Source organism: Mobula hypostoma (genome assembly GCF_963921235.1).
Source record: "Mobula hypostoma chromosome 10 unlocalized genomic scaffold, sMobHyp1.1 SUPER_10_unloc_1, whole genome shotgun sequence".
In the NCBI taxonomy this organism is placed as follows: Eukaryota; Metazoa; Chordata; class Chondrichthyes; order Myliobatiformes; family Myliobatidae; genus Mobula; species Mobula hypostoma.
The window spans coordinates 338,812-352,018 of NW_026948136.1; the positions used below are offsets into that span (position 1 = coordinate 338,812).

General features: G+C 57.9%; 1 protein-coding gene across 1 annotated transcript in view; it reads left to right on the plus strand.

The window, feature by feature from the left end:
* Positions 1-2,355: 2,355 nt before the first annotated feature.
* rnf31 (ring finger protein 31) overlaps positions 2,356-13,207 on the plus strand; it is a 95,205-nt gene continuing 84,353 nt past the window's right edge. The window contains exons 1-4 of the mRNA XM_063039084.1: positions 2,356-2,452; positions 3,556-3,765; positions 11,432-11,578; positions 12,992-13,147. Coding sequence (XP_062895154.1) covers positions 3,589-3,765; positions 11,432-11,578; positions 12,992-13,147 — 480 coding nt within the window. The 5' untranslated portion in view covers positions 2,356-2,452; positions 3,556-3,588. The remainder of the gene's footprint in view (positions 2,453-3,555; positions 3,766-11,431; positions 11,579-12,991; positions 13,148-13,207) is intronic.

Sequence of the window (13,207 nt, forward strand, 5' to 3'; positions counted from 1 at the left end):
CCTCATTTCTTCCTACCTGCCTATACTTGCTATGCACCTCATTTTTTCTCAACCAAGGTCTCAGTATCTCTTGAAAACCAAGGTTCCTACTCTTGTTATCCTTACTTTTTATCCTGACAGGCACATACAAGATTTGTCCTTTCAAAATTTCACTTTTGAAGGCCTCCCACTTACCAAATACACGTTTGCTAGAAAACAGCCCGTCCCAATCCCCACTTGCCAGATCCTTTACGATACCTTCAAAATTGCCCTTTCTCCAATTTAGAATCTGTATCTGTGGACCAGACCTATCTTTTTGCCTATTTACTTTGAAACAAATGGCATTGAGATCACAACATACAAAGTGTTCCCCTACACAAACTTCTGTCACCTGCCCTGTCTCATTCCCTAATAAAAGTATCACACACTCTCTCATTGGGACTTCTACATGCTGATGAAGGAAACTTTCCTGAACACTATCCCATCTAGTCCTTTTACAGTGTGGGAATCCCAGTCAGTATGCGGGGAGTTAAAATCACCGACTACAATAACCTTATGCTTCCAGCTACAGTCTGCGATCTCGCTACAAATTTGTTCCTCTAAAATCCGTCGGACTGTTGGGTGGTCTATAGTATAGCCCCATTAACACGGTGACACTTTTCTTATTTCTAATATAAACTCACTAGACAAGTTCTCCCGTCTATCCTGACTGAGCACTGCTGTGATATTTTCCCAGACTAGTAATGCCACCCCTCCCCCTTTAACCCCTCCCACTCTGTCACCTCTGAAACAATGGAATTCCGGAATACTGAGCTGCCAGTCCTGCCCCTCCTGTAACCAAGTCTCACCAATGGCTACAATATCACAATTCCACGTGTGGGTCTATACCCTGAGCTCAGCTGCCTTTCCTACGATACTTCTGGCATGAAATATCCACAGCTCAGGACACTAGTCGCACCATGATCCACCATTTGGTTCCTGACTTTGTCTGAAGTGTCAACAACATTGGTGTCCCACAACCCCTCCATCTCTCCCCCATCCGTTCTGGCAGTTTGGTTTCCATCCAGCTGAACTGTAACCCCTCCTCCCCAGCCCCAGTGCAGCTCTAGCAAACCTTCCCACTGGAATATCAGTCCCCCTCCAGTTCAGGTGGAAATCGTCCCTGGGAGAGAACCCAATAATCCCTACACCAACTCCTTAGCCACGTGTTAGACTGTATAACCTTCCTTTTCTGGCCTCACTAGGACTTGGCATGGGATCACAACCCCGGAGGGCCTGTCCTTTAACCCAGCACCTAACTCATTTTGCAGAACCTGTAACTCTTCCTAGACATGTCATCGTCACCCACCTGCGCTGCTCACCCTTGCACTTGAGAATGCCGAGATGTCCCCGGACCCCGGCAACACGCCGTCTGGGATTATCATTCTTGTCTGCAGAACCTCCTTTCTGTGCCCCTAACCACAGCCCGCCTCATCTCCCCACCTTCCCAGAACCCTTCTCAGTGCCAGAGGCTTTCCGCTGTGACTTCCCTCTGCTAGGCCATTCCCCCCTCAAAAAACAGTATCCAAAGTGATACACCTGTTGTTGGGGGGGGGGAATGGCCCATGGCCACAGGGGTTCTCTGCACTGTCTGTTAACCCCTTTCCCCTTCCTGACTGTCACCCAGTTTCCCGTGTCCTCCGTCTACATGGAAGTTGGTAAACACAGAGCAGATGCTGGAGAGCCCCAGCAGACCGGGCAGCATCTGTGGTCGACGTCTCGGGCCGAGACCCTTCAGCAGGAAGCTGGTTTCCGTGACGGGCTGGGCTGGGCTTGTGCCTACAGCTCGCTGCGGTCCCGGACAAGCGGTCGCCGAACCATGCCAGACGACCGGATAGAAATGCTTTTTTTTAAAAAATGGGGCATCAATAAAGCTTGGTGAGGCTGGTACTCACCCTCCCTGCACAGAGCGGGCTCCCACCCACACAACGCTGCGGGGAGCACCTCAACCACATCCGCCCCCCACCCCACGGGAATCACAAACGAGAAAATCTGCAGATGCAGTAAATCAAAGCAGCACACACGCAAAATGCAGGAGGAACTCAGCCGGCCAGGAAAAGAGTAAACAGTCCATGCTTCGGCCCAGACCCTTCGTCAGGACCACACGGGAATGATGGGGGGGGGGGGTGAACTATTACAGCCGATGGATCGGGGCGATTGCAGCCGCCGGGCGAGTGGTCCTCCGAGCCTTTCGGTGACGCTGTCTGGGAGGACTGGGAGTTGGGACCTCCCGGTCAGTGGGTGGCGTGTACGAGAGTTCCAGTTGCGCCTCCGAGCCGCTGGGTGGCGCAACCTGGAGGGCCGGGCTCACTTCGAGCGCCGGGGAGTCGGGACCTCCCGGCCGCTAGGTGGCGCTTGTTCGAGCGGATCCGCCCAGGGGACCTTCTGTTTTTGACAAACACTTCCGGGAAAGTGACAGGCAGTCGGGAAGGAGGTGAGGGATCCGGAGTGGGAACGTGAGGGATCTGGAGTGGGAACGTGAGGGGGCTGGAGTGGGAACGTGAGGGATCTGGAGTGGGAACGTGAGGGGGCTGGAGTGGGAACGTGAGGGATCTGGAGTGGGAACGTGAGGGGGCTGGAGTGGGAACGTGAGGGATCTGGAGTGGGAACGTGAGGGGGCTGGAGTGGGAACGTGAGGGATCTGGAGTGGGAACGTGAGGGGGCTGGAGTGGGAACGTGAGGGATCTGGAGTGGGAACGTGAGGGGGCTGGAGTGGGAACGTGAGGGATCTGGAGTGGGAACGTGAGGGGGCTGGAGTGGGAACGTGAGGGGGCCGGAGTGGGAATGTGAGGGATCTGGAGTGGGAACGTGAGGGGGCCGGACTGGCAATGTGAGGGGGCCGGAGTGGGAACGTGAGGGATCCGGAGTGGGAACGTGAAGGGGCCGGAGTGGGAACGTGAGGGATCTGGAGTGGGAACGTGAGGGGGCCGGACTGGGAACGTGAGGGGGCTGGAGTGGGAACGTGAGGGGGCCGGACTGGGAATGTGAGGGGGCCGGAGTGGGAATGTGAGGGATCTGGAGTGGGAACGTGAGGGGGCCGGACTGGGAATGTGAGGGGGCCGGAGTGGGAACGTGAGGGATCCGGAGTGGGAACGTGAAGGGGCCGAAGTGGGAACGTGAGGGATCTGGAGTGGGAACGTGAGGGGGCTGGAGTGGGAATGTGAGGGATCCGGACTGGGAACGTGAGGGGGCCGGAGTGGGAATGTGAGGGACTGGGAGGGTGAGGGTGGGGGTGGGGGCCAAAGAAGAGAGAGAGTTACAGGGGAGGGTAGATAGGGGTTGATAATGGTGAAATGGAAGGATGAGGAGGGGACCAGGGGGAGGAGGAGGAGGGGAACGGAGGGCTGTGGGAGGAGAGGAGGGGAGAGGAACAGGAGGAGGAGAGGTGAGGGGTGAGCAGCATTGAAGGGAGGGGGGTGAGGAAGACTGGGCGGAGGTGAAGGGAAGAGTCGCACGGGAGAGGGAGGACCGGGACCCATTCCCCCTCACTGCCCAGCTCCCAGATCTCTGTGACCAGGAATTTTCTCCCCACTTCAGCTCTTATCAGCCGCGGGGAGCTGACCGGCAGCCATGATCGAGGCGGGGGCGCCCTCCCTCCCTGACCTGTGGAACCGGGCTGTCCTCGCCCTGACTGACGCCTCCTCAGAGAAGTTGGGTCACGTCCTGCAGGAGCTGATCCAGGTGAACCTACCCCTGGCGGACAAGTACCGGGAGGTGGATGTGCTCTCCGTGCTGCGGGACAACGCGGTAAGCTGGAGCGGGGAGGCTGGGGACACCGGTGTGCGGTGGTAGGCCCATCTCCCGGACCAAGAGTCCAACAGGTGGCGGGGAGGGGAGGGGTGGGGTGGGGATAAGATGGTGCCTGTGATTGTGTTGTCCCATGCCAGAGGACGGAAGCAGTGATCTGAGAGACACCGAGCACAGCGGAGTCTCCCTAAGAAGATGTCCCACCTGTGTGAGCTCTGCTTTCAGTATTAGGGAGCATCATCCCCCTGTCCCTCCTTATGTAGTTGTTTATCTGCACCCACCCTCCCATGCTGGAAATTCCCCCTTCTCCCTCCTCCCGTTGGGCAGAAGCTTGAGGTGTCCAGGTTCAGGGACAGCTTCTGCCTCGCTGTTCGAAGACTATTGAGTGGTTCCCTCGTCTCTCTCTGGCTCTCCAGCCCATAGGACGATGATGGTTCCTTACAGTCAGTTAGTGGGGTTTACCCTACTCCTCAGAAAGGAACAGCGTGTGTGTGAATGGATTTTAGGTGAATAGGTCCAGACCCACCCTCTCGACATCCCCTCCCGGATCCAGCGGCATGGTGGGGTCGGAGACGGCTGGGGGAAGTTCTGTTGCAGTGAATGGCCAGACCAAGCTTCGGTGCAAGGGATGCCCTTTCCGCGCTTCACGGCACGTGTTTGCTAGATGGCCGTTGACCCTACGAGGGGGTTCATCCACTCTTTGACAGGTCTTGTTTATCGTCCTGCAGGGTGTCCAGCCCCCTCCTCGCCCCCATGCGACAGGTAGTACTGGGTTACATGGTACCAGTAGCACTCAGACCAATGACCCTAGTTCGATAATATGGTCTCCTGACTCACAGTCTATTTAATTGTGATTTTGCCTGCACTGCACCTTCTCTGTGGCTGTTACCCTTTATTCTGCACGCTGTATCTGTTTCACCTGGTTCTACCTCGATGCACTTTGCAATGATTTGATCTGTGTTGCTCAGTGTGCAAGACCAGCTTTTCACCCTGCCTCAGTACAGGAGACAGTATTAAAGTAATTCCCATTCCTGACAAAGGGTCTCAGCCCAAAACGCAGACAGTTTTATTTCCCTCTGTAGACGCTGCCCGGCCCGCCGGGTGATTCCAGCATTTTGCGCGTTGCCCAGATTTCCGGCGTCTGGCGTTTATCGTTCTGTTTCCTTTCGGTCCAGCGTAAACAAACTCGGCCGCTGCCTCTGTGTGTCATCGTCGTCAGAGTCTTGTATGGCATTGCCACCGGCCCTTCAGCCCTTCGCCTCTCTGCTAGACCCATCCACCCCAATCCTATCAACCGGAACCGTTTTTGTTTTATTGCCACATGTGTCAAAAGGTGCACCGGCTGGCGGGTGAATGGGTCGTTGTAAATTGTCCCGCGATGAGGGTTAAATCGGGGGTTGGTGAGCGCCGTGGCTCAAGGGCAATTCCACGCTGTATTCTGACAAATACATTTTTAAAAAATCCAGCAAGAAGCTTGTCTCTCGTACAACAAGGTAAAATAGTAGCAAGGCAGAATAGAGTGTCACAGCTACAGGGAGAGTGCAGTACAGGGAAATGATGAGGTGCAGGATCATAACGGGGTAGATTGTGAGGTCAGGAGACTCTCTTATTGTGGGAGGGAAACATTTACTGCTCTCATAATGGCAGCAGAGAAGCCAAAACGATCCTTACTCAGTCTTGTGCAACCTGCCATCTCAATAGTTGATCAGCCCACCCGCTGCATGTCTCCGGGCCCTGGGAGGGAGCCAGAGACCCCCACCCCCAGGGGAAACCCACGGGGGTCACAGGGAGAAGGTGAAAACTCTGCACAGGCTCTCCCCCAGGCTGGTGAATGCATTTGGCCTTGGGACATCAGAAGTAGGCGAGGAGTTGGCCTTCGGGACGGTCGAGCTGCCTCCTCCATTCACAGTAGGTCAGCCCCACCCAGCTGCACTCTTAACTCCCCTGCAACGCAAATATCTGTGACTCTCATAGAGTTAATGAGGTGGCCTCCATTGCTTCCATGGCCAGAGAATTCCACAGATTCACCACCCTCTGGGAAAAGCAGTTTCTCCTCATCTCCGTTCTAAATCTACCCCCCCCCCCAAAATCTTCAGGCTGTGTTCCCTAGTTCTAGTCTCACCCACCAGTGGAAACAACTTTCCTGCCTCTACCTTAACCATGTGGCCAGGTGGTTAAGGCATTGGACTAGCGACCTGAAGATCGTGAGTTCGAGCCCCAGCCGAGGCAGCGTGTGTATCCTCGAGCAAGGCACTTAACCACACATTGCTCTGCGATGACACCGGTGCCAAGCTGTATGGGTCCTAGTGTCCTTCCCTCGGACAACATCAGTGTCGTGGAGAGGGGAGACTTGCAGGTCTTCCATACAACCTTGCCCAGGCCTGCGCCCTGGAGAGTGAAGACTTTCCAGGCGTAGATCCATGGTCTCGCAAGACTAATGGATGCCTTAAAATCTTAACGATCCCAGTCATAACTTTATGTTGTGTAAGATCTGCAGTTCATTCTCCTGAGCAGCGAGTTCCAGCCCCTGCGGCGTTGCCTCTCCTCACAGGCGAACCCCAGTTGTGGATTTGTCAGAATCCAACCACAGGGTTGTGACGGTGGGTGAAAAATCACCAAAGACGGGTGGGGAAGAAATGACAAGCAGGGAGAGGGAGGAAACGCACACAGAATGCTGGAACTCAGCAGGTCTGGAGGGGTGGGTGGGGAAGGAGGGTGGGTGTGGGAAGAAGGGGTGTAGGTCTGAAGGTGATGGGTAGAAGAGGCCGAGGTCTGGAGGACGATGGAAGAAAGGGAAGGTCAAGGGGACAAGAAGGAGGTGATGAGAGGAGCTGACAGGCTGACTGAAACGGGGAATGTAATGAGAGGGGGCGAGAAACTCCCAGAAGGTAGAGCAACTGCTGATCGTCAGAAGTTAGAACGAACTAGTACTGCCGTTCAGAGGGACAAACATCTCTATGGGCAGTATGATGGAATTTCAAATCGTATTACAGGAGCACACTTGTGTGAAGCTGTGTCTGCCACAGTTGTTTGCAACCCAGGAGTGGGGACACACACTCACACTCACACTCACACACTCTCTCACACACACTCACACTCACTCTCACTCACACACACTCACACTCTCTCACAGTCTCTCTCTCACACTCACTCACACACACTCACACTCACACACTCTCTCTCTCACTCTCTCTCTCACACTCTCTCACACACACACTCACTCTCACTCCCACTCACACACACTCACATTCACACTCTCACTCACACACACTCACACTCACACACTCTCTCACTCACACACACTCACACTCACACTCTCACTCACACTCACACACTCTCTCACTCTCTCCCTCACACTCTCTCACACACACACTCACTCTCACTCCCACTCACACACACTCACATTCACACTCTCACTCACACACACTCACACTCACACACTCTCTCACTCACACACACTCACACTCACACTCTCACTCACACTCACACACTCTCTCTCTCACTCTCTCCCTCACACTCTCTCACACACACACTCACTCTCACTCCCACTCACACACACTCACATTCACACTCTCACTCACACACACTCACACTCACACACACTCACACTCACACACTCTCTCTCACACTCTCACTCACACACACTCACACTCACACTCTCACTCACACTCACACACTCACACTCTCTCACTCACACTCTCACTCTCACTCACACACACTCTCACTCACATTCACACTCACACTCTCACTCACACACACTCTCACTCACATTCACACTCACACTCTCACTCACACACACTCACACACTCACTCTCACTCTCTCACACTCTCACTCACACACACTCTCACTCACACACACACTCACACTCACACACTCTCACACTCTCTCTCACACTCTCTCACTCACACACACTCACACTCACACACTCTCTCTCTTTCACACTCACACACACTCTCTCTCACACTCACACTCACACACTCTCTCTCACTCTCTCTCTCTCACACTCTCACACTCACACACACTCACACTCAGACACTCACACACACACAGACAGACACAGTCAGTGCCAGAGGCTGGGATTAAAACGAGCTCTCTGGAGTTGTGAGCCAACCCCTGCAACGACAGACCCACAACAGTGTCCCAGGAGAGGACTGGTGATGGAAGAAAGGCAGGGCGAGGTGCGTTCACGGTCAGCGTGAGGGTCGGGGCGAGGTGCGTTCAGGGTCAGTGTGAGGGTCGGGGCGAGGTGCGTTCACGGTCAGCGTGAGGGTCGGGGCGAGGTGCGTTCAGGGTCAGCGTGAGGGTCGGGGCGAGGTGCGTTCACGGTCAGCGTGAGGGTCGGGGTGAGGTGCGTTCAGGGTCAACGTGAGGGTCGGGGCGAGGTGCGTTCACGGTCAGCGTGAGGGTCGGGGCGAGGTGCATTCAGGGTCAGCGTGAGGGTTGGGGCGAGTTGCGTTCACGGTCAGCGTGAGGGTCGGGGCGAGGTGCGTTCAGGGTCAGCGTGAGGGTCGGGGCGAAGTGCGTTCAGGGTCAGCGTGAGGGTCGGGCGAGGTGCGTTCAGGGTCAGTGTGAGGGTGGGGGCGAGGTGCGTTCAGGGTTAGCGTGAGGGTCGGGGCGAGGTGCGTTCAGGGTCAGCTTGTGGGTCGGGGCGAGGTGGTTTCACGGTCAGTGTGAGGGTCGGGGCGAGGTGCGTTCAGGGTCAGTGTGAGGGTGGGGGTGAGGTGCGTTCAGGGTCAGTGTGAGGGTGGGGGCGAGGTGCGTTCAGGGTCAGCGTGAGGGTCGGGGCGAGGTGCGTTCAGGGTCAGCGTGTGGGTCGGGGCGAGGTGGTTTCACGGTCAGTGTGAGGGTCGGGGCGAGGTGCGTTCAGGGTCAGTGTGAGGGTGGGGGCGAGGTGCGTTCAGGGTCAGTGTGAGGGTCGTGGGGAGGTGCGTTCACGGTCAGCGTGAGGGTCGGGCGAGGTGCATTCAGGGTCAGTGTGAGGGTGGGGGCGAGGTGCGTTCAGGGTCAGTGTGAGGGTCGGGGCGAGGTGGTTTCACGGTCAGCGTGAGGGTCGGGGCGAGGTACGTTCAGGGTCAGTGTGAGGGTCGGGGCAAGGTGCGTTTTGGGTCAGCGTGAGGGTCGGGGCGAGGTGCGTTCAGGGTCAGTGTGAGGGTCGGGGCGAGGTGCGTTCAGGGTCAGCGTGAGGGTCGGGGCGAGGTGCGTTCACGATCAGTGTGAGGGTCGGGGCGAGGTGCGTTCAGGGTCAGCGTGAGGGTCGGGGCGAGGTGGTTTCACGGTCAGCGTGAGGGTCGGGGCGAGGTGCGTTCAGGGTCAGCGTGAGGGTCGGGGCGAGGTGCGTTCAGGGTCAGCGTGAGGGTCGGGGCGAGGTGCGTTCAGGGTCAGCGTGTGGGTCGGGGCGAGGTGCGTTCAGGGTCAGCGTGAGGGTCGGGGCGAGGTGCGTTCAGGGTCAGCGTGAGGGTCGGGGCGAAGTGCGTTCAGGGTCAGCGTGAGGGTCGGGGCGAGGTGGTTTCACGGTCAGCGTGAGGGTCGGGGCGAGGTGCGTTCAGGGTCAGTGTGAGGGTCGGGGCGAGGTGCGTTCAGGGTCAGTGTGAGGGTCGGAGCGAGGTGCGTTCAGGGTCAGTGTGAGGGTCGGGGCGAGGCGGTTTCACGGTCAGTGACGGTGGGTTTGCATCTGAGAGGTGATCCCTCCTTTCTGCCTCTAGCCAGAGCACCCCCCCGCCCCCCGTTCTTGCTCTGATCAGTCCCTGTGGGGAAGCTGGCTCCCAAACACCCTCTGATTTGGATGGAGCTGTCGGAAACCCAAAGGAGACACTTCTGGGACTCCCCACTCACCCAGTCGAGCCGCGGGAGGGTTTCCAATGAGAGTTCACCACATTATGAACACCCGACAGTACGGTCTGCTTCATCTCCCCCTGTCGGACGATTGCCACATCCCCAACCCCACACCACCGCAGGATCCACTGTCACATGTCTCTCCTTCCTGGGTCGGGAGACCATACCTGCACACGATATTCCACAGGACGTCTCCCTGGGACCCTGTCTCGCTGGAACAAGGAGTCTCCCCACCTGCACTCCCTCCAGCACGACTTTGCTGCTAAAATCACTTGCGACTTCTCTTTTCAAAGTCTACAATGCAGTATCTAGCTGTCCCTGGGGGTGTGTGACGGGACGGTGTGGGGGGAGCCTCACCCTGTGTCTGACCCTGTCCCTGGGAGTGTGTGACGGGACTGTGTGGAGGGAGCCTCACCCTGTGTCTGACCCTGTCCCTGGGAGTGTGTGATGGGACGGTGTGGGGGGGAGCCTCCCCCTGTGTCTGACCCTGTCCCTGGGAGTGTGTGACGGGTCGGTGTGGAGGGAGCCCCACCCTGTGTCTGACCCTGTCCCTGGGGGTGTGTGACGGGACAGTGCGGAGGGAGCCTCACCCTGTGTCTGACCCTGTCCCTGGGAGTGTGTGACGGGACAGTGTGGAGGGAACCTCACCCTGTGTCTGACCCTGTCCCTGGGAGTGTGTGATGGGACGGTGTGGGGGGAGCCTCACCCTGTGTCTGACCCTGTCCCTGGGAGTGTGTGATGGGACGGTGTGGGGGGGGAGCCCCGCCCTGTGTCTGACTCTGTCCCTGGGAGTGTGTGACGGGACAGTGCGGAGGGAGCCTCACCCTGTGTCTGACCCTGTCCCTGGGAGTGTGTGACGGGACGGTGCGGAGGGAGTGTGACGGGACGGTGCGGAGGGGGTGTGTGACGGGATGGTGCGGAGGGAGTGTGTGACGGGACGGTGCAGAGGGGGTGTGTGACGGGACGGTGTGGAGGGAGCCTCGCCCTGTGTCTGACCCTGTCCCTGGGAGTGTGTGATGGGACGGTGTGGAGGGAGTGTGACGGGACGGTGCGGAGGGAGTGTGACGGGACGGTGCGGAGGGAGTGTGTGACGGGACGGTGCGGAGGGAGTGTGACGGGACGGTGCGGAGGGAGTGTGTGACGGGACGGTGCGGAGGGAGTGTGACGGGACGGTGCGGAGGGAGTGTGTGATGGGACGGTGCGGAGGGAGTGTGACGGGACGGTGCGGAGGGAGTGTGACGGGATGGTGCGGAGGGAGTGTGTGATGGGACGGTGTGGAGGGAGTGTGACGGGACGGTGCGGAGGGAGTGTGTGACGGGACAGTGTGGAGGGAGTGTGACGGGACGGTGCGGAGGGAGTGTGTGACGGAACGGTGTGGAGGGAGTGTGTGATGGGACGGTGTGGAGGGAGTGTGACGGGACGGTGTGGAGGGAGTGTGACAGGACAGTGTAGAGGGAGTGCGTGTCGGGACAGTGTGGAGCTAGTGTGTGTCGGGACAGTTTGGAGGGAGTGTGACGGGATGTGTGGAGGGAGTGTGTGACGGGACGGTGTGGAGGGAGTGTGTGACAGGATGATGTGGAGGGAGTGTGTGACAGGATGGCGCGGAGGGAGTGTGATGGGACGGTGTGGAGGGAGTGTGTGACGGGACGGTGCGGAGGGAGTGTGTGACGGGATGATGTGGAGGGAGTGTGTGACAGGATGGAGCGGAGGGAGTGTGACGGGACGGTGTGGAGGGAGTGTGTGACAGGATGATGTGGAGGGAGTGTGTGACGGGATGGTGCGGAGGGAGTGTGTAACGGGACATCTGTTGCTTATCCATCTGCTCTGCGTCAGTCTCAGCAGGGTCTAAATGCCATTGCAACAGCCTTCAACATCCTGGAAAAGTATGGCCGGAACTTACTGTCCCCAAACAAGCCAAAATTCTGGAGGGCCGTGAAATTCAACAACCCTGTGTTTAAATCCACTGTGGATGCTGTCAAGGTAAAGACCTGCGAATAGGCTGGGTCAGTGTACAGATATCCCCCTGAGAGGAGAGGGACAGAAGGACACCAGTCAGTGTACAGATATCCCCCTGAGGGAGAGGGACTGAGGGACACCGGTCAGTGTACAGATATCCCCCCGAGGGAGAGGGACTGAGGGACACCGGACAGTGTACAGATATCCCCCCGGGGGAGAGGGACTGAGGGACACCGGACAGTGCACAGATATCCCCCTGAGGGAGAGGGACTGAGGGACACCGGTCAGTGTACAGATATCCCCCCGAGGGAGAGGGACTGAGGGACACCGGACAGTGTACAGATATCCCCCCGGGGGAGAGGGACTGAGGGATACCGGTCAGTGTACAGATATCCCCCCGAGGGAGAGGGACTGAGGGACACCAGACAGTGTACAGATATCCCCCTGAGGGAGAGGGACTGAGGGACACCGGTCAGTGTACAGATATCCCCCCGAGGGAGAGGGACTGAGGGACACCGGACAGTGTACAGATATCCCCCCGAGGGAGAGGGACTGAGGGACACCGGTCAGTGTACAGATATCTCCCTGAGGGACACCGGTCAGTGTACAGATATCCCTGAGGGAGAGGGACTGAGGGACACCGGTCAGTGTACAGATATCCCCCCGGGGGAGATGGACTGAGGGACACCGGTCAGTGTACAGATATCCCCCTGAGGGAGAGGGACTGAGGGTCACCGGTCAGTGTACAGATATTCTCTGAGGGAGAGGGACTGAGGGTCACCGGTCAGTGTACAGATATCCCCCTGAGGGAGAGGGACTGAGGGTCACCGGTCAGTGTACAGATATCCCCCTGAGGGAGAGGGACTGAGGGACACTGGTCAGTGTACAGATATCACCCTGAGGGAGAGGGACTGAGGGTCACTGGTCAGTGTACAGATATCCCCCTGAGGGAGAGGGACTGAGGGATACCGGTCAGTGTACAGATATCCCCCCGGGGGAGAGGGACTGAGGGACACCGGTCAGTGTACAGATATCCCCCCGAGGGAGAGGGACTGAGGGACACAGGTCAGTGTACAGATATCCCCCCAGGGGAGAGGGACTGAGGGACACTGGTCAGTGTACAGATATCCCCCTGAGGGAGAGGGACTGAGGGTCACTGGTCAGTGTACAGATATCCCCCTGAGGGAGAGGGACTGAGGGACACCGGTCAGTGTACAGATATCCCCCTGAGGGAGAGGGACTGAGGGACACCGGTCAGTGTACAGATATCCCCCCGGGGGAGACGGACTGAGGGACACCGGTCAGTGTACAGATATCCCCCCGAGGGAGAGGGACTGAGGGACACCGGTCAGTGTACAGATATTCCCTGAGGGAGAGGGACAGATATCCCCACGCTGGTGAAGTTTTCTGTGTTAATGTTGCTGACTTGTTCCACAGGGAGGCCGGGACATCCTGCGTCTGTACGGATACACAGTGGAGCTGCGGGATGGGATGAGTTTTCCGGAGAATGTGGCCGACCCCGATCCCCGCAGGGTTGCCGCGGTGACAGTGGAGGTGGCCTTGCTTCAGGTCGAGCTAGACCTCCTGCGCAAGGTGAGGCCGCGCCAGCCGCCATCACGAGCCAAGTTGGTGATCCATCCTCAACACACTCCT